Here is a 27928-nt window from a genome sequence, read left to right as displayed (position 1 = left end):
GATGTACTAAAAAATGATTAATAAAGGCGATAATTAATGGATGAATGTAACTTGCTCTGTCCTAGCGCGGCGGGGAAAACGACACACGTTATTACACCGATATTCCGTTTTATATTTATAACTCGTGCCCGCTTACGGGATACCACATACGTAACGTTATGGGTGATTGTTTCTTCTGTATCTGTATGACTGAAACTTCAGAACTTCAGACAACCCCTGAATAGCCACTGAGTTGAAGCAATTGCCGATAAATGTCTTGGCCAGAGAAACGCAACTGCGGTATTTAAGTACAGTGGACAAACAGAAAGGTATACAATACCAATGTGGGAACAGTGGTGGCTTCAGTTTTAATTTGTAATAAGATATGAATTTCCTTTTCGTTTAGATTAGGTATCTTGTTATAAAACACACAAAAGCAGCAACAGAGGGACACGATACAAATAGGTTAGATCAAAAATCTTGTACAAAAATAGAACTTTTCAATTTCTCAAGTGAGTAAAACACAGTAACATTTGAAAAATTCCATAAAAAAGGTGCTCCCGTATGAATTATCATGCATTTACTTTTACTTGGAAGAGCTAACCAGATAATTTTCGTATCCTTTTATACCAGAAAGTTTATCGAATAATTTTTTACAGATATTTTAAATATATATTATATGCTCTATAAAACATACCAGAGGACCTGGGACGCTGGCCAGAGTTGGCCCACAACAAAAGGTATAAGTTGGGCCAGATTTTGCCCATTCACTCTTAAACAAAACAAAAAGCAGCAATATAACATTTTATAAAACTAGAAGCAACATTCCAATCAAGTTGGTTGAGTTCTTCGTTTTTCCCTTGGTTTATCACGTGACGGAAGCTCGTCAACTTTTGGCAAAACTCTAAAATGTGATTGGTTGATAGGAGGAACAAAAACCCCACCATGGAATGTGATTGGCTGAGAAGGTAGGTCAGGATTGGAGGTTGAACGGCTTATGAGCGACCTTTAAAAAGAAATGTTTGTTTAATATTCTGGTGGTGTTTGCAGCTTTTTCAAGAATGAATGTAACTTAATTATTATGGCGAAAGTAAAATTTGACTGAAAAACCAGCAATGATTAAACTCACGGTTCATAGATTGTGGGTTGCGTACGATCAGCAAGAAACGAGGGGAGGGTTGATTCGTCGCTTGGATGTGATGTCACTTGTTTATTCGAGCGTAACTTGGTCGTGATTCGCCGACGTTCACGCTGTGCTTCACGCTTGATCGCATTCACCGTGTGCTCGCGACTGTCACGCGCGAAACTTACCATTTCATCTGAGTGTAAATAATAAATATTATTTATTTATTCTCGCATGATGGAGCAACAACAGTCAATAATATATGAGTGTTCTGTTTCATGAACCTCAGGCCCTTTCAAATTTAAACAAATAAGTAAATCAGGTAATATACGTTTAAACAGACAAAGTAAAGGAACATGTTGTTCTGATAGTCTTCTTTTTCCATTTAAACATATCTTTAATTGTTTAAGGATTAAATAGTGAAATTGACAAAAAATGTACTTATGTTCCGATCATCTGAAACCAAGAACATCCACCAAATTTCACCTTTTATTGTTCCAAGAGTGGAAACATATATTTGTCGCAGATCGGTCAAAATTCTTCGATCCACCCCCGGTGATGAATTGTCTGTGCTCTGTGGCGCCACCACACGGTTATTTGCATCTTCCAATTTACTAACGAGAGCCGCACGTTCTTTTTTCCACCTCCGATATTCCTCTGCGAGATCAATAAATTAGTGAGATTTTTATGGTACGGGCATTTTATATAAAACTTTTTTAATTTCTTTTCGATAAACGTGTTAGGCTATAATTTAAGTTTGATAATTTGGCATGAACATTATATGCCACATTCTAAACTACATAGGTGAGTTCTTACATGAAGGTCCCCAGGGACAAAGGCTTTAGTTGTGAGTTGGCCGATTAACTCAGTATCCAGCGTAAGACTACTATTTAAATCAGTGGCACGTCCATTTGTATGTGAAAGTAAATCACTTTGTGAATGTAAAAATTGGAATAAATTAATATAAAACGCTAAAGACGCCAAAATACGAGTATATATTTCTGTGACTGTAAATATTCCAGGTTTCAGTAAAAATGATCCAAATTATTATTCATCTACTTATTTGATATTTTCACCTTTCATTCTTGATTTAAGTTTTTCGGTGTCTTCTTTATGTTTTCGTTTAATTTCTACAACAGCGCTCGTTTCATCAGTTGTTCCAACCTTTTGCTTCATTGTTTTGTCATAATCGTTTGTCAATTGTATAATCTGAGCTTTGTATTCTTCACAACTGTAATATGAATTTAGAAATAATTAAAATTAAAGAGAAGTTTAATAATTTTGGTAAAAAATGTTAACTTAACTATACTACGTTTTTTTACAGCAGGCATAACGCTGATGAAACAAAATTTTTTATTTCAGAGGAAGAGCTGCTTCTAATATTATCTTATGCCCATGAGCAATCTTTTCATTTATAATAAAAGTTTACAAGTACATAGAAATAACATACCGCTTGTCGTGAATATTTTTCAAGCTTGAGAGCTCCTCCTGGTGTTGGGAAGCAAGCCGGTCGCGCTCAACTACCCACTCTTGTTTCAGTTCGTCGATCACTTGGTCCTGTAATGCAATTTGTTCATAATATTCATAAAAAAAACACATAAAAATCATGTAGAAAATTTTTGGAAAAATAGGAGAATAGTGAAGCAACCTAATTAACTAAATGGGTACAAAAAAATTAGCAAGCGTGTGTCAGTTTAGGCAAATTTAACTGGTAAGTTGGCTCCTGCGATATACAGTAGACAATCTGCTGGCTGAACTAATAATAACATCCCACTTACACTTGGATGCGATGTTTGGTTTCGTTCGTTTTCCAAAAACTTCTCCAAAGTTTTCTTGTGTTCTGTGGTAAAGTTCTGAAACTCACGCTGGTGTTGATCATGGATTCTAAATGTTTCAGAAACAATAAGAAAATGTCATTCAAGATGATAAACAAAAAAAAATAAAAAAATTCACAATCAAACAAAAAACAAGTTTTAAACAGAAAAAACATTTTTTTTTATAATGTAGTTACGTTTTCAAAGCTGCTTCCATCTCTGTTTCTTTTTTCTTCAAAGCTTCATCCCTTTTTTTCTTCCATTCTCTCTCCACAATTTCCCTTTCTTCTTTCACTCTCGTGTCTCTCTCCAATGTTAATACCTGTACGTAATACATAACACATATTAACATAAGAAGGTAAAATGGGTCAACAATAAATAAGAACTGTAATAAATGTAGTGAATCTAACCCTGATCTGGTGCTCATATAGCAACACGATTCTTGTGTAAAGAAATACAGTCAGAATCTGGTGCAAGTTTAAACAACTGTATAATAAAATATACATATTTCGCTAAAATGGCATCGTCATTCGCTATTTAAATATAATCATATAACTTTCCCAACCAAATCCAGCCCATGAACAGCACACCATCAACCCATACACACCTCGAGCTGAACTTTCAGTTCTTCAAGTGCTTCGTCCACTGCGGAGGTCACAACCTTTTCCTGCTCACTCAACCATGACTTCCTTGCTTCCTGAAGAGCATTTTCAACTCGTTTCCGTTGGTCAGAATCGACTTTGCTTTTCTGCAGACCAAAAATATTGTTGCATTTTGTGTAATCCAAGACACAGTGTTAGAGTGCTTGCCACTGGACAAGAGGATAAGGTTCAAGGCCTGCATGCGTCCCTGGACACTAAGTTGTCAGGCATACGTATACCTAAATCCAGTTAAACACAAAGTAGCATACATGGTAACTCAAATGAAACAGAACACCCTTGTTATGACGACTGTCGCCCTGATATAAATTAATAAAAAACCTTCCCAGCTTTACAAATTACCTGTTCAGTTATCCAGTTAAGTTGCGCAATGGAAGTTGCCGCTTTCACTGCAGTTTGTTCTTCCTTTTTCATTTCTTCATGGAGTTGGTTCAATCGAGACTCAATTTCTTGTTCCTGTTACAATATAATTGCTGTTACTGTTTGCTACCAGAAGAGCTTTTTCTAATTTTAACATAATTACTATTTTCATGGCATTTTTTAACAACTGCCTTTTTTCAGCTTATTTCCGTTGTTTTAATCAATTTGGTAAGTGATCAATTTAATTTATATCGCATCAAAAAGAGAGCGAAAAAAATAGTTTTTTTCTCACTTTCATTTGGTCCCAATGTCTCTTCTCATCTTCCATGCCTTTTTCTAATTTCTTTGTTTTTTCTTCATATTCACGATTTAACTCAGCGATGCTGGATAAAGAATAATTATTTTGTTATTATTTAGTAAGTAGAATCCATTTTAACTGAAAAACTGTGCGATCTGTATCATTCAGTTATCCAAAAACTACTAAACATTTATAAAGTGTATGCAAATCAACTCACAAGCATAAATAAACTTTATATGCGTCAGCACACTGCTTTATTGCCACCATATTTTATTTGGTATAAACTTACCAAGTATCGAATTGTTTCTGTTGTTCCACCAAAGCTTTATTGACGGCCTCCTCTTTATACTTGTTGTGTTCTTCAAGCCACGCTACTTTTTGCAGAGCAATCTGTGAAGAAAAGATAATAGTTTTACTGCTGTTTATCACAAAGACACAAAACATATAGATTATTGAATGTAACTTGCTCTATTCTTTAATGGAAAACAACAGCTCTTATAACAAGGATGTTCTGTTTCATACACCTCATGCCTCCTTATGTCACCCATGTCCCCCATGCTAATTTAATATAACCTTGTTATTGTAATCAAAGGTTTAATTACCTTGGATTGTGTGCTCTCCTCCCACTCATTCTCTTCTTGTTTCTTCTTTTGCTCCCACTCCTCAAACTCTTTTCTCATCTGAGATATTTTATCCTCATATTTATTGATTATTTCTTCCTTATCCTGTAAGAAACATCATAATCATTAAATGCAAATTAGTATTTTAACATTTTCTTGAAACAGGAAAAATGTTGAGTGCCTTGACACTTATACCACATCCCAATGATACTTAGCCATAGAAAAAGCATACCCATGTGAGTAAGGCATACCTCATGCAAGTATGATAAACCCTAAGTACTTACCTCATGTAACTGTTGTCCACTCTCATGTTCCAACCTCTCCCTTAGCTGGTCTTTCTCTGTACAAACGTGAACATAACTCTGTTTCACCTCAGCTAGTTCATCTGCTAACCCAGCAAGCTCATTCCTATAAAACAATAATAACAATCAAACAATATTCCATTTTATTTTATGTGGGTGAGGTCCTGCAGCATGGCATGCCATGATCAGGAATATGGGCAGGGATTAACCCATGACCTATATATCATACACTAAATTTCAGAATATACTTTGTAAATACACTCGCTTTTTATACCAGATGAGCTGTTAAGTATTATTCACATTATGCCTGGTAGTAACATAACATAACTTACTGCAAGTCAGACATGACTCCCTCATGCTCAACAGATGCTTCGTACATCTTCTGCTCATGATCAGCAAGCATCTCATCACGGATCACTTGTTTTGCATCTTCATGTAACTGCATGCAAGCTCGCTCACACCTGGTGTGAAAGGGCAAATGTAATTTTTTTCTTATTTTGTAAAGTTTTATTTTTTTACCTTATTTTGTAAAGTTTTTATTTTTTCTCCTAGTTGTATACTTTAAGAAACATTTAATTTGCAAACATTTTAAAACCCAAGATTTTTTCCATACACAGTTGTGCACCCCCACACCATCAGTGGTCCCACCTGTCCACGGCCTCTTGCTTATTGAGATCATGTTGTTCAATCATCTCACACATTTGTTGTTTCACTTCACGACACGAGTTCTCCAGGTCCTGTGCGCGCTCCTCCGCCTCGGCAGCTCGTTCCAGTGCTGCACGAAGATCTTCCTCCAGTGTTTCCAGATTTTCATTGGAGAACTGGCGCTGTGGTGCTGGACTATTCGATTGGAAGCTTTTCTGTTGATATTTTTTAGGTGGTAAAAATTTGCCTCTTTTTATTTACTTTTAAGTAAGCATATCATTTTATAAATACATAAAAACTAATATTTTATTCTACTTTGTTTAGGTGCTACAGCATGGCGTTGGCCTTGGGCCATAGTTAGCCCATAATTCCAAAGCCTTGTTGTTAAGTTTTCTTGCAACAACAAAAATGAAACCTGTTTCAACATGATCTCAGCTCGATCAGATTTTTCCCTCCAATGATTGGATTCGTCACCCAAGTCTTTTACTTGTTTCTGAAGCTCCAATATCTGGGATAATATTGCAGAAAAAATAAGTTCATTAGGTTTCCCAACCAGTAAAGGATAACACAATGTAAAAATCTTAAATGTAATCTTTAAATGAGATGCAAGGAGAATTAACAACATAGTATTTTAGTAGTTTGGTAAGACATAGGTAGGTTTTTCAGCCTATATTTACCCGATTTATGCTCTACTAGAAAATACATCAGACAATCTATACTAAAATATTCAATATGAACTATGAGAAATAAACACAACATATTAAATTTCTCAACCAATATGCAAAGAAAAATTCAATCCTAAATATAATGTTTAAATGATATTTCATCAGCAAAACAATAAACCTGATCACGTTTAACTTTATTAGTTGAGAGAGCTCTTTCCAATTCGTTTCGCAAACTTGTTACAAGCTGGTCAGGTTGGCCCTTGAATGGTTGGATCTTTAAAGAGAAACTTGTTTCAATTTTTCAATCTATTTAAAATTCTTATGTTTCAAATGACAAAATACAATTAAATTGTAACTACTGTAGTGTAGGCCTAATATTTAAAATAATTTTAAAAACAGAGAGATATTCTATATATATATTGTAATAGATATTCTATATATATATTGTAATAGATCATATCTAAAAATTTATACAGTTGTGATCGTACTGCAAGGCAAGCAAAAAATTAAGTAACTATATATCAAATGTAGGGCAGGGCCCATAAAGCAAAGAATAATATAACTATAGCATGAAAAAAAGTTGCGAAAATACTAATAGTCAAAACCTTTGGCGTTTTCCAGTCAATATTCCGTTTGACCCCACCCATGAGTTCACTGTATGAATCAGTCATCCCACTAGAGGTTTGTTGGTGGGATGACACGCCAAGTTTCAATGCGTTATCATACATTGATATCTGCTCATGCATGTCTGCAAGCTCATTCTGTAGGAAATATGGAATAAATTGTAATAAAAATTATGATACTGAAGTAACTACTGAGATAGTGGTATGAAATATGAGGAATTATAAACTAACAGTATGATATTTTCATGTGCGGCTGACTATTTATTTAGTCCACCCTTAAAAAAAAGTTTTTACACTATACAAAATTTTAATATAGTTTACCAACATTTGCCCTATCTGGCATATTGCAAGACTTTATCAGGGTAACAAGATATTACACAAAAACCTTGCTACCTCCAAAGCTTTGATTTTAGTTTCAGCTGTCATCTTATCATTAGTTGTTTCATTCAACTGTCGTTGTAAGAAAGCTGTTTCACTTGTGCCAGCGAGTAAGTTCTGTGTAGCAATGTTATATTTTCATGAATGAATGTAACCTAATTATCCTCATCGGTGTTTCTTACACAGGTATTCTGTTCCATACACCTCATGCCTATCACAAATTACACATAAAGAATTTTTTTTGGTGATATTATGTTAAGCTGACATTTATAAATAGTATTTGGTGGGTTCTGTTAAACGAGAAAAATTTTTTTACCTGACAATGATTTTGAGCGTCTTCCAAATTACGAGACAACCGATTAATAGTCTCAGACTTTTCCAGCAGAACGTCTTCCGATTCTTTTAAGGCTGCTCGGAGTCTAAGGCGAAGTTGTTCGGATTCTTCGCACTTTAGAAAAAAAGTAAAAAAATAAATAAGCTAAATTATGAAATGTAAAATTAAAAGATTTAGAATCTGAATGTTATTTTAGTTAAGAGGCCAACTCTGGCCTAAATCAAAGGCCCCACGACATGCCATGCCATACCCATATAGAATATACTAGAAACCCTATTACTCATTCATTAAAAAAAAAGCGTTATAAAATAGTAAAATACCACCTTAAGATCCGCAAGTTGTCTTGTCTCATCTAACATCGAAGTAACTTCAAGCATCTGCTGTTCGTGCCGCTCGTTGGCAGCAGAGAGCACGGCCTCGTGCTGCTGTCTTGCTCGGTCAAGCGCATCAGATCGTTGAAGCATGGTAACTTCTTGCTGAAGGTTTTCAATTGTTCGGTCGGACACTTCCAACTTTTTCACCATCTAAACAAGAAAGAAAAATACATAGTGGTTAAAGAGGTCACATTAACCAGAAGATACTGGGTTCAAGGCTTAGCGATACTATTAAAGCTGCAAGCTGCATCCTATTGTTCTCACCTCAGTCTTGGCTGACTTGAGCGCTTCCACATCTGCGATGAGAGCGTTATTCGTTCCCTCCAGATCAATAAGAGCCCGATCCTTATCCTGCAACATCACCTGACATTCCTCCAAACTTCCACTCATCCCATCTTTTTGATCTGAAAGAAATATTCCATTGAACAATAATTTCAATAAAAATTGACCCCCGAAAACTTTAAAAATATATCATTTTATAAACTGAAAATTCTCCTTTATTTTTCACTTAAAAAAAACTAAAACTTTGCCAGTTTTTTTTTAAATTGACTAAATTTTTAAACGCTCTCAACCCCACCTTTAGCCATGGCCAACTGATGATTAAGAATCCTCTTTTCTCTCCTCGACTCTTGTTTCACCTCCTCCAACTCCTGCGTCATCCGATCCAACTTCTTTCCACGCGCATCATATAACACTCGCAACTGAGTGAGTTCCCTGGAAGTCTCAGATTCATGTTCTGAAATATTTTCCGTTAAAAAAAAATCATAAAAAAATCATCATATTGTGTTGAAAAAATATTTTATTTCTTAGTTATGAAAAAATATCAAACTTAAAAAAATGAGAAAAATTAGGTGATTTATAATTTTTAAAGAATCCCTGTATTTTATATTAGATATGCACTAGGTCTATTGAACAGAATACCTGGTATATCTTTAAACCCTTGTTTGGCGTCCACATAATCAGAACCTATACTGTCATCTGCTTTTGATGCGCTTGAATCTCGACGATTTAACTGAAAAGTTAGGTATTGTTGCATATTAATTATAATAAACCACAATTGTTTTTTTAATTATCTTGTTAAACAGTACTGTTAGCTTGTTACGTTATAAAGTGTCTAGCCTTGAAAAAAAGTTCATTTATTATGTCTAGGCTAATAGCCAAAAGACCTAAGAAGTAAAAAAATGACTTATACACTTTACTACAAACTTAAACAAAATATTTCCCACCGATTCAGTACTGTGGTGATGCGTTCCCTTATACTGTACATATGGATTGTAGGGAGAGGTGGGAGCAGAAAATGCGTCAAAACGAACATTTTTTCCGGGGGTAGTTGATCCTTTTCCTCCAGGAGAAAAGGAGGGAAGAGTGGAAGACAATTTCTGCTCATAATGGAGATGGGACGAGCTTGCATCAAAATCTTCGCTTCCCTCTGCCTCTCTTCGCTCAGCGAACCCGTAATCATCACTCGGTGGACCGTGACCGTTGGTTTCTTCGAACTTAGCATATTCACCCACCCCGTCGTTTCTCTGTGTTATAATAAAAACAATTAAAAAACAAATTAAAAATGTTTAAATCTTGTTTGTACAAAAAGCAAACTGAGGCTTTTGGCACTAACATTTTTGAGCTCTTCGCGGAAATCATATTATATAAAGAATGAAAATCTGAAGAGAAGGAAATTAACATTAAAACAACAGTCATTAAATCAAAATCAAGCTATGAATAAAAGGTGTGGGATAGCATCAGTTAAAAAGTGTGGCTGTTAAACCCACTGACAATAGAACTAGCCTTTTTAAAACGCTATATTGGTAAATTTTATGTTTTAAATATACAATTTCTAAATACCTAATTTCAATATAAACTTACTTGGTTAGGAAACCTTGCATTGTTATGGAATTGCATCATCTGCCATTTCTCAGCATCTGTGAAGTTACGATCGTATCCAAAGTTGGGTTGGTATTGATTCGTTACTGGTGGGTGATAGTTGTTCTGTTGATATAAAACATTAAATCCTCGTCTTTTAGTCCATGACTTAATAATTAAGTATTAAAATAGAAAGATCAAACTATTGAAATTAATATTCTAAAACATCATAAAAGTCTCTATTGTTTTCAGCCCTAAAACACAGATCCACTATATTTCTTAGAACGAAATGTTGAAAATATACTATTTTTATACCAGATGAGCCATTAAATAATGGCATAATATAACAATAAGTAAACTCACATGGTTGGCATACTGCGCATGTTGATAATATGGAACATTTCCATTCGTTATCGGCTGTTTTTCCTCTTTCTCATCATCCAAGTTACCAGAATGCCAAACACCTGTTAAAGTAATTTGTTAGTACACATACATAAACTAATACACTATTATACTGTGTATATTTCCTGTGTATATGTGCAAAGTTAAGGGTGATTGGGGTGACATGTAACTATAGCTGGTAAAACGGGGGTGACTTCATATGTTTTAGCAGCCCAGTTTCACACCTAAACAGCTTTTTCCCATCTGTTAAATGTCTATACAAACAAGCAGAGCTAAAGTAAAGAGGATTCGCTACATAAAACAATGATGTCCCCTATGTTTGACAACTATGAGTGAATTTTATCAAATATGTCACCCCAGATTTCATTATAAACCCATTGAAATGTGACACCTATGTTCTATGTACCTGAGTGAGAGGAATCACGGGATATATTATATGATCCGTTTCCATGAGCAGATGTATTGCTCACGTGATCATCATCCAGCAAATCATCAGGTAGCTCGGCCGATAGCAACTCATGCAGCTTTAAAAAAAGAATAAAGAAACTTAAAAAATAACTAAATTATTCAATGTAAAATGTTATAATGAACAATACAGTTTTTCGCAACACTTAATTAATTAATGTAAAATTAAAAGAATAACAAAACAACAAGCTATGAGTAAAAAGCACCGCAAAATTTCTACATTGTCGAATGGATCAAAGCTATTCAACATGGTAGGGTAATATTTCAAACTATAATGAAAGTTTAATTAGTTTATAGAAATAGCCTAAACGGCCTACGTTGTTAACACCCTAGCAGTATGTAATAATTAGAAAAATTCTTTTTAAAACAGGGTATTATTAACTCACTGTTAATAGTCCATGCCTTAGCTCAGCACATTGGTTTAAAGTAGTTACAATATCCATTGAAAGTTTTAATCTAAATCTGGTACAAGTGTGGCTGACCTAAATCTTACACTGAGGATACCTGACTGTCTCATATTAACCTATCTTATCCACTGTTACTGTAGGTCAAAATATTCAATATCCATTTGTGGCAAGCACTTCAGAAATGAATTGAAAGTAAAATGAACAGCAGGAATTTTAATCCCGACGATAGAATAATAACAAAGCACCAGACACAGTAGCTTTTTAAGCAAGGAATATAAAGGAGGTGTGGGCATATGAAAGAGAGGCAAATGATCCACTTACACATAGTGACAATGGACAATGTAAATTACAATGGCTGGTTGTATGAATTTAAACAGCGTGCTTAAACATGCCAAGAGCTCTTGAACCGTAACAATATGTCCGATACAGATAAATTACATGAGACAGCTGAATATGGTTTAAAATAACAACTACTAATGCTGTATATTGTAGGCTTGGGGAAGTATGAAATGAATAAAATTAATAGAACATTATCTTTAAAAAGGTTAAACAATTTTACTAAAATTGTTTATATATATATATAAAATTATGTTCTGTTGCACAACATTCAAAAAAAATATTTAACAGAAAAAAATATTTTTAACACAAAATTATGTATATATATTAGAGGTCGACCGATATATCGGTTCACCGATATTATCGGCCGATATTTACGTTCCACCGATAATCGGTATCGGTAAAAAAGCGCCGATATTTCACCGATATATTAATAGTTCGTGCGAAGCGACGTGCGTCCTACTTGACCTTTACGTGTGTTCGTAGTTTAACGTCCACGTGCCTCGTACTTTAGCCTTCACGTGCGTGCTAGTTTAACGTCCACGTGCGTCATAGTTTGACCTTTACGTGCGTCGTATTTATGCGTGGTATAGTTTGACCTTTACGTGCGTCGGAGTTTGACCTTTACGTGCGTCGTAGTTTGACCTTTACGTGCGTCGTAGTTTGACCTTTACGTGCGTCGTAGTTTTATCTTTACGTGCGTCGTAGTTTGACCTTTACGTGCGTCGTAGTTTGACCTTTACGTGCGTTGGAGTTTGACCTTTACGTGCGTCGTAGTTTTGACCTTTACGTGCGTCGTAGTTTGACCTTTACGTGCGTCGTAGTTTAACGTCCACGTGTGTCATAGTTTAACGTCCACGTTTGTAGTTTAGCGTTCATGTGCGTCCTAGTTTCGTACAAAAGCAACACCTTCTTAAGAACATGCATGTTTCCTAAAAACATGTAGACCAACCAATTTTTCTCTATAACTTGCAATATCTTGAATATAGGCATTACTTTTGATTAAAACTGATCATTTCATATGTTTCGCTATAGTGACAAATATCGGTAAAATATCGGTATCGGTATCGGTAAAAGCTAAAAATATCGGTATCGGTATCGGTGGAAAAAAGTGATATCGGTCGGTCTCTAATATATATAATAATATAATACAGCTTATTATCCTGTAAAGTAAGTTAGACCATAAATGTACACTACAATTGCAGAATGAAGTGCATTGCAACTTGCATATGAGTAGACTAATTACATAGGCTAACAACTAAAACAAACTAAACAATCAAAAAGAATGCAAACATTGCAACAATTGTATAGGCTATACACCTGTTCTACCTTATGTTGACTGTAATGTTACTTTTCAGTCAAAAGTTTCGACTCCTGTCCTAAGAAACACAACTACATCTACTCAAAGCCAAGACTGTGGCTGTATGAGAAATTAAACGAAGTATGAAGTTTACAATGTTTAAGAAGTGACAAGGGCAAATGATTTATAAGTGTGTTCAGCAACTTGGGAAGAAAGATTAATTTAATTCTACACAGGAATATTTGTACTACTGTATTCCAAACTAATAGGTAAATGTATCTTTTATATTTTGACACTTACACACCATATCAAAGCAAGAAGAACTAAGGTGCATAAAACACAGATTTTGAGGACAGTATCAATATAAACATGAGTAAAGACATCCTGTTGTAGTTTCACATTACCAAAGATTTTTGTTTTAATTTATACCAAAACGTATAAATGAAAGTTGTACTTTACACAAGGACTGTAATGTTCAGATTAAAAGCAGCAGTAATTGTGGATTAAATTAAAAATAAAAGTAAACACAAGAAAAGTATACAGACTACACCCTGATTAAACTGTCAATACATATACTATTATAGAAAATTAAAAAACAAACTAAAAAAATCTTATTTATATGGGCCTATTATATATATAGAATGCTAAAGCATGTATATATTCCAATAAAAAATCCACAATATAAAAATATCCGAAATAAATAACAACTGTTACCTCCTGCTGTTGTTTCCGATCCTCCCTTTGTATTTCTTCTTCCTCGGATCTTTGAAGATCTGCTCCGTCAAAATTGATGCTTGAGCCGGGATGTATTAACGACATATTGTCATCTTATTTATCAACTAAAACTAAACCTGAATTTGACTGTATAGTTGTTATATTTGTTAATGCTTAATTTGTACCAATAGGGGTAGAGCGAAATAAAAGAGCTAAATGTGAACGATGGATTTAACTGATTTATCCACTCATGGTGGGCCAACCTTGGCCGTTAAAACAAATGTGGGTTTTATACATATGTTACGACATACGATGTATATGTATATTTATAGGTGATTAGTTTTTAATTTATTTACGGCTGACAATTTATATAAGCCATAGGAGACCACTGGAGCAATCGGTGCTAGTGATGAGTCCTCCACCAGACGTTATCTGCTACCAGTCTGCAGAGTATGGCAGTTCCTGACGAGATCTCACGCGTGCAATACGGTTATTTTTCGCGTGCGCGCGTGCTATCATTAAAAATCTGAGTGCGAAGCATGTACATTTTCAAGCCAGGTTAGGAAATCTCACTTAATTTAATACGTATTTTTTTCTTTGTTTAATTAATTGGCGTGCGTGGGACACATTGTGGCGTGCATCATCAAAAGTCTGTAAAAAAATCGCGCGTGCACCTGCCATACTCTGCAGTCTGGATCTGCCATACTGCCAATCACTAACTACCAACCTCTAAAACTTCCCACCAGCCTTATCTGTAACGTATCGGAGGATTCTTTACTAATGCCAAATATTCAAACTGCTTATGGGTTACATTGATAAACTAAATATCATAAAAAGTAAAAATATACAGCGCTGGATTGCCTGTCCCCTGCAAGACCATAACAAACCTCATACACTCCAACAAACAATTGCACTGCATCAAATTTCGTCTGCAAAGTTACTCACAATCATTCAACTCTTCTTTATTCTTTAAAACCAAATATAAAACATGTTTTCCATTGTAGTAAAACTTCTCGTAATTTGTAACCAACTGTTTGTTTGCACCGCCAGTCATGGTTGAGTAGTTTGCAAAACCATTAGGCGTGTCCAATAGATATCGATATGTTTCGTAAAAAACGTTTGGTTGACAATCTATGGGCAACCCAATATAGTAAGTAACGAATTAGAGCGATATCTGTTAAGTGTCTTGCTTGAATACACGCACATTCAAAGTGGTATCAGCATCAAGCATCGAATACAGTATCCGTTGGTGACGATGCAAGCGCCCAACCACTGGAGTATGGCTCGTATTAGACCTTATGCCTTTGGCGATTCGATAGTTCAAGTTGGTGTTCATTTGCAGAAATATTTGCGTGGGCTGCAGCATTCTCTGGCCTACGCATTTTTTGAGTGTGCCTATGATAAATAACCAGAGGGAAATTTCTTTAATATCCCCCAGGATAGTTTAGCAGGTCACCGAGCAAAAGTTTAGGAAAGACAACGTTTTCAAATCTAACTGGTTAAAGTTTATTTTTATGAAACTTTATTTGATCACAGGTTCACCAGAAAGAATGTTGTTCGTTGCACAGCTCACAGTAATATTCGTATTGTCAGCAACTGCAGTTCTTTCACAGCATGCAACAACGGACAATATAGCTGAGGCAGGGTTGTGCCATGTTTCTGCAATTTGTTCATCCAACGATTCCATAAGTAACGTCAACATACCCCTGCGATCCAGCGAAAGTAACGTGGAACTGGAACAAATACACAGTAGGATTTTTCCCGTGTTTGGTAGAATATAAGTTAATAAATGACGATAAAAACTAATGAATAACGAAAAATGCATACTGTGGGGTAAGATGGGATGCGTTCAACATAAAACATTCCATATTCCCAGATCTTCTTCTAACAGTTAATAAGGCTGTTTTGGAGTCGCGGACTACGGTTATATAATTCTTTGAACATTTTTCGTTTTTTAACGATCTGGGCGGGAAAAAAAAAGAATGAAAAGTCCCATCTTACCCCACCCTAATTTAACATTAAAAACTAACAAAAAATAATTTACAGACGTGGTGCTTCGGTTACACCAGAGGCTCAATGAAACGATCAGACATGAGAAACGAAAGCGTAGGCAGCAAGGTAAGATCTTTTTAAAATCCGTTTTAACGAAATTTGTGAGCAAACGCATATATTTGATTGTTACGCAGACGCAATGCTAGCAGTTCTGAAAAGTCATCTACGAATCGTGGAAGGTAATTCTGATTACTTTTGTTTTTAAAATAATTTGTAATAAATGGAACTATACTTTTTTTATGCAGTTCGTGTAAAACGTATCGAAAGAACTTTGTCACTGGACCATCTTCGTACCACGCTGGGTGATTACAACAGAGGTAGCCTTATATGGATTGAATTTTTGGTGAAATGTATTTTTATCTACTCAATTGAAGTTATTAAGTAAAAACCCTAATGTTTGATTGTACCAACATGTATGGATGAAATATCTTTACGTCTTTTAATTGTTCCCGTGGATATAACGATAGAGACGATGTACAAGTAATAAGACATGCAAGGTGTCTATACCTTGTTCCCGCTACGAGTTCTACTTACTTTGTGGGTGACTAATTTTTTGGACGGTGGTAGTATCTATAAAAGAGCACCAACGTAAGCAATTTTTCGCAGGCTGGTATGACGGGGGAAACGGTTACGAATACAAGATACGGTGGGATTACATAGCTCTAAGTTATGACGACGCGCGAGCAAGTTGTGAGAATATGGGAGCAAAGATTGCAACTGTTGGAGTCAGGCAGCAACAAACTTTTAAGTAAGTATTAAACTTCACAAGAGTATATAGCCTCGTTTCTTTACTGCATAGACTTTTATGTGTATGTAAGAAAAAATTCTTGTTCTCAGTATTTGCAACGCGAAAAAGGTAACAACTCCTATGTTTTATATTCACAGTGCCCTAAAAAAGCTCTTCCGAAAATCGTCGTTGTATACATACATCGGGTTAACTGACCGTGAGAACGAAGGTGTTTGGGTGTGGGACGATGGTAGACTTGCCAAGCATTACTGGACCAACTGGTTGAATGTTGAACCAAACGACAGCAGAAACAACGAATACCAAGGAGAAGACTGTGCGTTTATCACAGCACGTGAGCCTTACCAATGGAACGATACTCCGTGTTATAATCCGGCACACGTCTTGTGCGAAAGACCAACTACGCGTCAGTGACATTGGTTGATACGGAAATGATAATGAAGTGGTTTTCAGAACATATTTAGCATACACGCGCCGCATAATTGCACTTGCAATAGCGTATTCGCAAAATAAATTGTGTACCGAAATAGCAGTCGGAATATTTTCTGCTAGGAACACCGAAGTATATAGGCTTACTGTAGACCAGCAATGGCGATTGTAAAGCATTTACGACAAAAGTCATTGTTTATGGATAGATTTTTAAACATAGCTCTTCAGTTGTAACTTCTCTAGCTAATCTGTCGAACTAGATAACAGAAAGTTAAAAAAGCATGTTGTAAATTTCACACTAAAGTATACAAGGCCACAGTATAAAAAACGCACATAAAGTGATACATATTCAAATTATAACAGCAAAACAGGAAATTTTCTAAATTACAAATTGCAAATTTTAGCAACGATGGTAAATAAAACTTACAAAATACATTTTGCTGCACAACAGGTTACGTTTTAATTTTCGAAATGTTTAATGAGTTGATCACAATACGCGGGCGTCCTGTGCTTGTTCCGAACCTTAGCTATTTCAAGAAGCAACGTTTTAGGCGATAGAACTCCTCCCTCTATAAGTACGTCTGTAAAGTAAGATAACATTAGTATGTAACATATGTGCGGTGCCTTGGCATAGGTAAAGTGACGGTTTTTAGACTAGAGGGTATGTGTTTGAGGCTCGATGCTGCTACCTTGTAGATGTATGCCCCAAGACACTTAACAGCAATTGCTTTAACTCAGTGGACCCTTTTTTTAAGCCATACATATAAAACAAAAATATTTCAAACAAATTGTCACCTATGTTATAAATCCTAAAATATTAACCCCAATGTTATAATTCTACAGTTGCTACAACACGCACACTACATCTATTTGTAATAAATTACCACTCACCTCTTACAGAAACCTGAATATTAGTATCTGGATCATCCATATGAACAAGCAGACCTCCATACATTGCTTCTAAGTGAGCTCGGTATAAACTCTGGTCGTATGTAGCAGCATTGAAGCACTGCAGTATAGGAATTAAGAAGGATTTCAGTTACAGATTTAAATAAAAGAGTTTTACAGATTAATAAAAACACACATATATATTTTAAAGTCACAAATTTACAAACAAACACATTTTAACCCAGAACAAAAATGAAACAGTCATTTAATCAAAGTTTAACCTTAAAATATTGCTTCCATGTTTTGGTGACAGCTATCCTTATTTCATCACTTGCATCATCTAATCTTTTGAGTAACTCCATGTAAATATTGTGGAGTATTTTATCTACTTCAGCAGAATTTCCGCAAATATGCAAAAACCTAGTAAACAGATAATGTACGTTAAAGGCAGAGCAAAAATTTCATGTGTTTGAAGAATACACTTTTCAGGTGATTTTTTGTTCCCAGAGATTCTTTAGGAAATTGTCAGTCATACATTACAAAAACATTCCTTGAAAATAGTTACTTACAAAGTTACATACATTTTAACTGGTAAGTGAGCACAATCAACTAGTGAGAGGAAAAACAAACTTCTATTAATCACCTTGCTAGGACTTTTGCTGTTGTGAGTCTCGTTGATTTTACATCATCGTCCAAAGCCGACTTTAACTGTGGAAGAAGAGCTTCGAACAACTTGCATCCAACATCCCGGAGGACTAATCCACTCCTCAGAAGAGCCCACAAGGTGGCAACAGCGATTGTCCTCACAGCAGCAGAGGTTCGACCAGCTTTCCAAATAAGATTAGGAGCAATCATTTTGGTTATTATGGTCTCCGCATGGTCAGATGAAAATTCCCTGAAATTGCAATTTTTGTGAATGAGATGCTAATTATCCTGGAATTAAATTTAAATTATTAAATAAATTGTTAATGTGTTAAAAAAATACATAAAGGCTTGGTGAAAAAACTGTGAGTTTATTGATACATGTATGAACAGATTGAATAAATATAATTAAAAACGTTCAAAATTTGATGAAACAAAAAAAGGCCTAAAAAAGCAGGAAAAGTGTCCTCAAAATAATAAAATACTTGGGTATTATTGTACCACAGATAGCACTACTAACTTTTTAGAATCCAAAGTTTGCTTTGTATCCATCAATAACTTTGAAAGTAAAGTAAAAAACTTAAGTCGAAGTTCTGGATCCTTCTGTGGGTTGAGATTAACTTCCAACATTGGCATGACTTGTTCAAGAACCTCACCAACTACCGGACCTGTGGTTTATACTTGTGTTATCATAAATATTGTATTAAAATGTAAAATGTTTATTACAATGCAATTTTATGCGTTATCATGAAGTATTAATAGTAATAAAATATTATAATGCAATGATATGTGTTACACACTTTTTTAATCTTTTTTTATCTGTATGACTGATAATTTGGACAACCCATAAGGGACCACTGGGTTGAAGCAACTGCTGTTAAATGTCTTGGCCAAAGACATAATACGCCCACAAAGGTAGCAACCCTAAAATTTAATATACCAACCCCCTATTAAACATTATACAGTAAAACTGACCTGCTCTTGAGATAAGTGAATCAAATATTCTTTGTTCAACCGAATACATCGTCCATTCCTCGTATGATGATCGCATGGAGTCCAATACTTCCCTTGTGTGTCGAACATAGAGATCTTGTACGGATATTCCAAGAGATTCCGAGATATTCAACAAGGATTCATCACACTGAGGGGATTTGGAGGTTAATGTGAAAATTTGTACAAAAGTTTTAATTAAAATAAGAACAGTAAAACACTGTCAAAAACACACAAAAAAATATATACACAAAAAAACACTCAATTCCAAATAAAAACACTCTAAAAAAACAAGAGATGTCAAAAAATCGAAAAAAAGTTGGTGTAATAGAAAAAAGTTGGTATAAGTTTTGTATTTCAAACATTAACAGTTAATCAAACATAATAGGGAAGAAACCTGTTTTAAAACATCTTCGGAACTGCTGAGAGCAATTACTGTAATAACGAGGGTGAATAGTTGAAGACTGATGTCGCTAACTCGATCTTGACAAACGTTGGTGATCCCATTAACACAGGAGATGAGAGCAAGATGATATTCACTCTGGGAATATTTGTTTTAGATGGAAATATGTGTTGGTAATACATTGTGATGATATATCTAAATTTCTCCTTGCAGAACCACACATTTTTTTATTTTTGACTTTAACTGAGCTGTTCTATAGGAAGCCTTATAACATGTATGGTAGTACGTGCTTATAGGCTTTATTAATATAAGTTTTCTGAAACCAGTCAGTTAGATTGAGCATTTTAAAGGTTTTAGACCCTCACCACAACGTATTTTCATCCTCCTTTTCTGATTTCAGTGTTTTATGCACATACACTTAATACTTTACAATGTTACACAAACACATGTTAGAAATTGTTTAGAATTCATATTAATCTAAGCTAGGCCTAAACAGACATATCCAATTTAGTTTCAATCAATTACTTCATCAAAATTCTGTAATAGCCAACATATGGTTTGAGAGTTATAATGTAACAGTTGAACAGAATGGGCAGAAAATACAATTACACGGCATTAATTTAAAAACTAATTAAACCTCTGTTCCATTTATCACACCATACACATATGGTGTGCAATATCATATTAATTATTCACAACAAATAAGCTGCTTCAAAAACCAAAACAATATTTTCTGGAAACAAAAAATGAACTTTACCTTTTCCGATGCTTGACAAACTTCGGGGTCAACGAGCAAACTCAAAATTTCCAGAAGTTTTTTGCCCAAAACTTCATCAGAACAACCTTCTATTACAGCAGCTATTATCTGTATTATAACATTACACTTTTGAGGTGGTTTAAGTTTAAGAAATAAGAAATTAAATAAAAAGGTATATATAATATAATAGGTCAAAATGTTTTCAATTTCATTCCATTTTATTGTTCCATTTAGTATACAAAGAATGTTTACAAAAGTGACTCTCATAAGCATCAATACAGGTTTGGAAAGGAACCTTCTTAATTTGTTTCTAAACACCTCAATCAGCTGCTCCTTTGGAATTTATTAATAAATTATTGGAACAGTACACACTGACTTTACAAAACTAAACACCCTTTATAAATAGCAAAAGATGCAACCCAAACAGGACATATACAATTACATACTTACCATTATAGGTTGTGGGGAAATTGGGTGCATTCGAACAGCTTGAATTAGGAACTTGCAAAAGATTTCTGGATTTACGAACGCACCAATCAAATTGCAGCATTTTAAAGCCTGAAAAATTTGTATGGTAGTAGTTTATTGTGTTGTTATTCCCATACAAGGATAAATAGGTTAAATTCATTTATTTTAATGAACCAAACTGATCATAAAATATATTAACTATAAAACAGCATGTTATAAAAATGCTTAATATAAATATATTTAATTTTTTACTCAATAAAAATAAAGAGTTAAACCTAAAATTCTGTTTAAACAATTTTAAATTAACATTTATTGAAGCATTTGTTTGGCTTTGATGTTTTACCACAGGTACAGACATACAGTAATTGAAAACATCAATATATTTAATTTCAATTATTTATTGATTGTACCATGTTTACATTTGAAATCACCGCTTCATGCTACAATGCTATGTTGAGTGTAATTAAACTCTTGAAAGCATTAGGATTTAATCCAACTTTAATCTTAAATAAGACCTGACCTTGGTAGCTGATACAACATGGTTCTTAAACTGTGTGCCATGAAATAACAAGTGCATTTTATAAAACTTTGTACTTTAACATTAATTTGTAACGTTTAGGCATGAATTGTGTAAAACTGCAAAACAGGACTTTAAAAATGCGGTATGGTGATTAAATTACAACCTGTGTTGTGTGTAAGCTTTTAAAATATCAGTTTAAAAATGTAGTGCAAACATATCTAGCTCTAAATGTGTTATGAAATGAAAAAGTTTGAAAACCCCTAGTGCCCACTACAGTACAGTTAATCAATTATATACTTTACTTATAATGTAGGTTACAAGATATGGATAACTTACACTTTGTACAACTACAGATTGATCATCAGCACATGCTTTGAGTAAAGCCTGCATTAATGGTTGCATGTGTTGAGTTATATAATCCTCTGCATGAAGTAAAAGCTCATAAAGTAGTTGGGAGGTTTTCACTCTTGTGTCTTGAACCCAGTCGCTTAAATCGCGGATAATTGCCGTGGTAAGCTTGCTCAAGTTACGATGTACGAGCTCACGGCAACCCAAGCATGGTCGGTCAACTGTGTATTTAATATACATTGGTATTATATGGTACAACAAAAGAAAGTATGTGGAAGTTTAGCCAAGCGACGCCAAATGTAGGCATAAAAATTAAGTTTTACTTTTTAATTTTCATCATACTAAAGTGTTTTAACCCTCAGATATATATATTTTACTTTTTTAGAATGTAAATGGGTGATGACGGTAGTTCATATATTACTTGTTATCATACTTAAGTATAAACACTTGCTTATCATGTTTATTATTCAATGGTAACTAAACATATGTTCCATTAAGTAAAAGTTATGTTTCATCTGCATTGTATATAATTGAAATAGAATGTAAAACACGCACCTCCTTTAGGATAGAGAAGAGGTGCGGGTTGCGCAAAATCAAGTTTATCTTTCAAATCGCCTTCATTTTCCTCTTGATACAACATACCAGCTTCATGCCATAACCTTCTCGCTTCAATTCTGCATGATTTTAACATTTTCCATTTTATTCTATTCTATGTGAGTAAGGTCCGGCAACTTGGCAGGCCATGATTGGATCCTAGGATTTAGGCCAGGATTGGCCCATTTTTAGACTGTATTATAAAAATACAGCTACCCAAATATTAGATGCACAATGTGTTTAAGACAAAGATCATCACAAAATGATCCGAATATTTATTTAAATACAAACTTTTTTATTTCACTCAGTACCCCACCTTATGTCAGGCATCTCGTCACTGAAACTTGTCAATATAAGAGGAATGAACTTGTAGAAGAAAGAATAACGATCCGGAAGTTCTAACAACCATCGCCCAATCATGCGAGTTACTGTCATACGCACCTGGTGTAAAAATGGGCGGTAGGAAAAAGTTGAATAAAGCTTTTGCTTATTTTTACCCATTAAAGGACATTTCTTATATTTACCAGAAAACAGTACTTTTATTACTGATTTTTATAAATTTATTTCGTAAAAAATCCTCTTCTTATTTATATATACACTAGTCCTTATCAATAGCAAATTTTCAAAAATTTTATAAAAATTATTATTTTATGTTTTTTTTGTAATAAAGTGTTTTTTAATGTATACAATACCTGTGCTGATTGGTCAAAAAATCTTTGTGCCAGATGAGAGATGACATCATCAACATTTTTACCGTTGCCGAACTGAATGACATCCGCAGTTGCTTCGATTACTGCAATTCGAACCTGAGCAGAGAATTTTTGCATGAGCAGTAATTTTACAAAGAGCTCCAACCAAATGCATTCTGATTGTCTTGAGTGCACTTACAATTTAATATAGGTATTGTTTTTGTGTGATAAGTTACATAAGATGAATAAGTTTCAATATGATATATGAATATGAATGCAACTTTTGCTTTCACTCCAGCTGTATCCTAAAGCATTTTTGAACTGATGCTTGAAGCTAAATTTATTGTATTTTCATACCATACATTACAAATCACCTTTGAATGTTGATGCGTGATTGACAGCATGAGTGGTTTGATCAAGGATTCCGATTGCATGTGAAAATACTCCGGGATGGATCTTGCAAGACATCCTGCCAACTTACATGAGGTCTTCCGCACTTCCGCATAAGGATCAACAATCAGTTGCTGGAGGATCTGAATCATCTCATCCAGGTATCCCGCAATTTTCTTCCCACTGAGCTCAACACACGGGAAGAGGATTTCTTGGAGAACAAGAAGACGAAGCTCTTCCGAAGGTTCAGTGATCTCTTGCTGGCCGAGGCGCTGAGCAAGAGTAGGGATGACGTAAGCGAGTGTGTCCTCGGGAGACGGGAGAATAGAAATGTATTTTGAGATTAAATTTGCTGCTAGCTCCCGATTTTTCTCAGACGAGTCAGCTAAACATTTGAGCGTCGGTTTGAGGACTTCGATCGAGATTTCCTGCAGCAGCATCCCTCCCAAGTGACGATCTATCGTTTCCTTCCTCAGATCGATAAGTCCTCTCTTCCTTGTTATCTTGCTCTCATCAGACAGGCAGTTGACGTGCCTTTGAAGAAGTTTGCAGACTGAATCCTTGGTTTCGAACCCATTTTGTTCTGCAGAGTCACCTGACATGTTTAATATTTGTATAGCAGTAAAGCTGCTTGGGAACTTGCTACAAACCTTAAAAATTCAACAAAGAAAAATTAGGGCAGTGCATAAAACATACTTGGATATACTGGTCAAGAATAAAGTATTAGGAAATGCAGCAGAACCAATTAATAAACATTAGTAACACAATATGTCAAGATGAAAAATTGTTGGGGGGTTCATTTATCTCTTTAATGATCAAATGAAACCTAACTGAAACAATTTGTATATACGCAACTTGGTGCAGGTAAATATACAATCCGTACAAACACAAGCCACCTGCAAAGCATTCACTAAAATAACATTAATAATTTATGATTAAAATTTTGCTTCGTCAAAAGCACGTCTTGCTTTCTTTAGCTCTTCATTCATTGTCAACAAGTCTTTGACACGTGAGTACTTCTGCGGATCCTTCTGAATAAGATAAACAATGTCCTCAACTTGAACTCTGCCAGGTCTCCCAACCTGGGAAGCTTTGTGAGTAAGATCGCTGATAAATTCGATCACAAGTTCTTCAAGAAGCTCCACAGATTCGGTGTAGGGGTTTTGATCATCACCGAACCCATACATCATACACCGGATCTCTTTAAAGAAGATTCTCTTCCTTTTCTCGTCTCCGGATGTTCCTGATCGAGACGGGGTACCTTCTCCAGAGGCAGCTCCAGAATCTTCAGCCATTTTCAATTTATCCGCAGAATATTAAAAAGTTTATATATTATTTGGTGAGATCTAAAATGAAACATGATTAAAACATGCTTACTACACTAAATACACTTAGTTGAAGTATAGGGTCAACACAGATTACAGACTAATGCCTTTGTTGAAGTTTATACAGTGAAATGAAATTGAGTAATACGATCAAATTTGATGGTACAAAAACGGGCGCTATAAAAACCAATAAAATGGAATTTTCATATAAAATTGTAAAAAATTGGTCATGATGAACCAAAATAAATAAAGTTTTTGACAAATAGCTGTTTAAAATGTAGCTAATATATATTTACAGTACGGTGTGTAAAACCATCACAGTTCAAAATTAATTTCTAATGGGTAGAAAAATAAAATTTAACTCAGACAACCACAATGTATGGACAAAGTAATTTACACAATCACTATTTTGAAAGAAACATAAAGCAAGCATACACAATACTAACACTATTTGTAATGGTCAACCTAATAAAATAGGACTACATAAACTCTAAAAATTATACATCAGGAACATTGAAAAACACTACATTAAAACCTACTAGATTTAAACCCCAAATTTAAAGCTACATAATTTTAAAAAACTTAATACACAGTTACATATAAACTTAACTTGATACTATAAATAAATTCACTCAATCCAAGAATAGACAGTAGCAAGATCCAGCTACCGAAACAACAGCCGGACTCAGGAAAATTTATTTGTTGGCCCAAAAATCTTGTCGTTGCATCGAACGCTCAAGCAACTTTGCAGCGGAAGCGTTAGATCGGTTTGACACCATTGATAAGCGGTCAACTGCTGTCATGGGACGACTGTTCTTCCCACAATGCTGAAACTCCTGACTTTTAAGTGCTCCCTTTATCGGAGCACGAAGCGATGCTTGCAACCGACGAGGAAGTCCTTGATCTGTCCTCACCATTCTACATCCTGTTGAGGGACTACTTTTGCTCTTTGAGTCTTCCAGGATTGTTTTGTTGTTTACGGAGCATACTGATGAAGCTTTGCTGAGTAATGTAGGGGAAGACGAGCTGCTAATCATCCTTCGAGGCCTTGGTGGTGAGCTCAGAAGAGCCCCCCCTCTGCTTGGAGTTGTGATGTCATGGTGGGTCCTTAACGCTCCACCTAATTTCTTCAATTGGGGTGTCGGCAACCGTCCTTCGTTGGTGTTTGATTCTGTAAGTGTGACAGTGGAAGCAACATCGGAATCTTCTTCATCATGGGCTACAGCGTCTACATCGTTGCTCTGAGAGTCACTTTCACCCCATGCTAACTTTCGAGCAACAGGTAATTCTCCTTTTAAACTTTGTCTCGATGAGCAAGATACAGAATTCTCATCTCTTATGACATCACAATCATCATCGTCTGACCCCTTTATGCTTTCCACACTGCACGAATCCACGTCTTTCGATTTTAGGGAGTCAACAACTTTTTTGACAGAGCTTGTTGAATTTGACACAGTGTCAACGTTGCTTTCAGTAGCTGACATGATTTCCCAGAACTTGTTCTTGGGCGAATGCAGCTGAGTAGCATGGTCAGGGTCAAAACTGTTTGCGTCCCGATTTTGCTTGTTCTGGTTTGCTTCTTGGTGAATATTAGTCAGAGGTTCAATTGGGAATTCGCGATCAGGAAATTGAGTCGAGTACTCTGAGATCACTTTCTTGGGAGACCTGTGATGTTGCACTGGAGAAGAGGGAAGATTCTTCACCTTCATCTTTAAAGATGGAGATGCAGGTGATGTTGGAAGAGTCATGGACTTGCTGAGCGGGGAGCGATTCTGGTACTTGGAAGAATACTCCGTTGTAAGCCGCATCTTCGGACTCTTGTTAATCACGTGAGGAGGAATAGCTGAAGAGGACTGATGTACAACATCAAGCGCTGAGATGAGCGGTGATGAAGGTACAAACCGAGCTGGTTGACGGAACATCTGCTGGTACTCGGTTTGGTGGGCAGACATCAGACGAGAATTCAGAGACCTGTATCGCAGGGGTATGTTCTTGGATTTGGTTTCTTTTTTTGGTGAAGCCTTGGGACTTTTAATGCTTTTAGTTGGAGAAACTGGTCCTGATTGTTCTTGGATACTTTTTCGCTTAGGGGAATGCTTCCTTGTTAGGGAATGTTGTACTTCTGGTCGAGGTAGAGGTTTAGAAAATTCCCTTATTGTTTTTTTGTTAGTTTGATTATTCTCACTGACTTGCTTATCTTGCTTGGCAACTTTTTTTATTCTTTTTGTTGCATCAAGTTTCGCATCAACTCTTTCTACAAGCGAGCGTTTAATTTCATCTCTTCCAGGAGAACTATCTTTTGTCTTTTTTACATAAGTTTTATTCCCAACTCCATTCATTATCTTTTCCTTACCTTGTGGCACAACGCTGGTCTTCTTTTTCACATAGGTTTTTCCAGCAACCTCTTCAGAAAAATCTTTCTTCTCTCCCGCATCCAAGTCCTGCTCCTCCTCCCACCACTGTAGGCAGTTCTGAGCCTCCGGTTCACGATGCATCACTCTTCTTTTCCTGGTAAACGTGGGTTCCATCAGAAGTCCCATCTCATCCGACCTTAACCCAGCTTCTACTGCCAACTGCTGCTCTGTGGGTTGAAACTCAGCGGACCTGTATGATGGTGACCACTTGTATGTAGAAGTGTATTCACTTGCTCCACGAAACTTTACTGGCATTTTTTAAATCAAAACCACAACCAACAATAGAAAAAAATGAAAATACTTTCAAGACGTTCTTGTATTACAGACTATTTGAGTATTTGCAATTTTGGAGCTAAATTACTTTGTTGAAAATACAGGATAACTATGAAACAGCATCCTAAACCACACGCTCGAAATACTTCTGTACCTGAAAATCAAAGGACATGTCTCTTCAGCAATGTGATACGACTCACAAAATATAGATTGGAAACGATAATCTCACAGTGATTTAGTATTGCGAGAGCCGTATGTTGTTTTTAATGTAAAACTTTAGTATAACTGTATGATTAAACTGCACGATCACAATCATCACATCATATAACACTGAAGTGACTGA

At 35.4% G+C, this 27928-nt stretch overlaps 5 protein-coding genes across 5 annotated transcripts; 1 reads left to right on the top strand and 4 right to left on the bottom strand.

Annotated features, from left to right (window-relative positions):
* Window positions 1–311: 311 nt before the first annotated feature.
* LOC149739026 (centrosomal protein of 152 kDa-like) lies at window positions 312–13828 on the bottom strand. The gene is made up of 29 exons (XM_089874652.1): window positions 13659–13828; window positions 10843–10960; window positions 10398–10498; window positions 10038–10160; window positions 9401–9700; window positions 9096–9186; window positions 8752–8910; window positions 8439–8578; window positions 8124–8324; window positions 7783–7914; window positions 7482–7583; window positions 7071–7226; window positions 6644–6739; window positions 6216–6308; window positions 5804–6015; window positions 5488–5616; window positions 5138–5261; window positions 4836–4958; window positions 4523–4623; window positions 4228–4318; window positions 3918–4031; window positions 3524–3664; window positions 3114–3238; window positions 2881–2986; window positions 2553–2659; window positions 2179–2333; window positions 1589–1759; window positions 1109–1298; window positions 312–985 (listed from the first exon to the last, which is right to left on the bottom strand). The coding sequence occupies exons 1-29, from the start codon at window positions 13761–13763 to the stop codon at window positions 811–813; spliced, it is 3981 nt and encodes a 1326-aa protein (XP_089730778.1). The 5' UTR covers window positions 13764–13828; the 3' UTR covers window positions 312–810.
* A 1317-nt stretch (window positions 13829–15145) lies between these two features.
* LOC149739025 (hepatic lectin-like) lies at window positions 15146–16982 on the top strand. The gene is made up of 6 exons (XM_089874671.1): window positions 15146–15407; window positions 15705–15776; window positions 15845–15889; window positions 15956–16027; window positions 16317–16458; window positions 16596–16982. Exons 1-6 carry the CDS (start codon window positions 15173–15175, stop codon window positions 16867–16869), a joined length of 840 nt encoding a protein of 279 aa, XP_089730797.1. The 5' UTR covers window positions 15146–15172; the 3' UTR covers window positions 16870–16982.
* A 168-nt stretch (window positions 16983–17150) lies between these two features.
* On the bottom strand, window positions 17151–24246 carry LOC149739024 (dynein axonemal assembly factor 5-like). The gene is made up of 14 exons (XM_089874660.1): window positions 23558–24246; window positions 23187–23300; window positions 22811–22935; window positions 22456–22574; window positions 21889–22121; window positions 21015–21122; window positions 20565–20672; window positions 19802–19945; window positions 19390–19555; window positions 18935–19082; window positions 18416–18667; window positions 18054–18192; window positions 17776–17893; window positions 17151–17465 (listed from the first exon to the last, which is right to left on the bottom strand). Exons 1-14 carry the CDS (start codon window positions 24173–24175, stop codon window positions 17344–17346), a joined length of 2514 nt encoding a protein of 837 aa, XP_089730786.1. The 5' UTR covers window positions 24176–24246; the 3' UTR covers window positions 17151–17343.
* On the bottom strand, window positions 24224–24943 carry LOC149739023 (transcription initiation factor TFIID subunit 13-like). The gene has a single exon (XM_089874678.1). The coding sequence runs from the start codon at window positions 24866–24868 to the stop codon at window positions 24509–24511; it is 360 nt and encodes a 119-aa protein (XP_089730804.1). The 5' UTR covers window positions 24869–24943; the 3' UTR covers window positions 24224–24508.
* Window positions 24919–27774, bottom strand: LOC149739022 (stabilizer of axonemal microtubules 6-like). Its single transcript, XM_089874665.1, has one exon. The coding sequence runs from the start codon at window positions 27565–27567 to the stop codon at window positions 25594–25596; it is 1974 nt and encodes a 657-aa protein (XP_089730791.1). The 5' UTR covers window positions 27568–27774; the 3' UTR covers window positions 24919–25593.
* Between the last annotated feature and the right edge of the window lie 154 nt (window positions 27775–27928).

The sequence above is a fragment of the Ciona robusta genome, chromosome 3 (genome assembly GCF_009617815.1).
Source record: "Ciona robusta chromosome 3, ASM961781v2".
NCBI classification, from domain to species: domain Eukaryota; kingdom Metazoa; phylum Chordata; class Ascidiacea; order Phlebobranchia; family Cionidae; genus Ciona; species Ciona robusta.
Note: the sequence above shows the minus strand (reverse complement) of the source record. Positions and strands in the feature narration are given on the sequence as shown.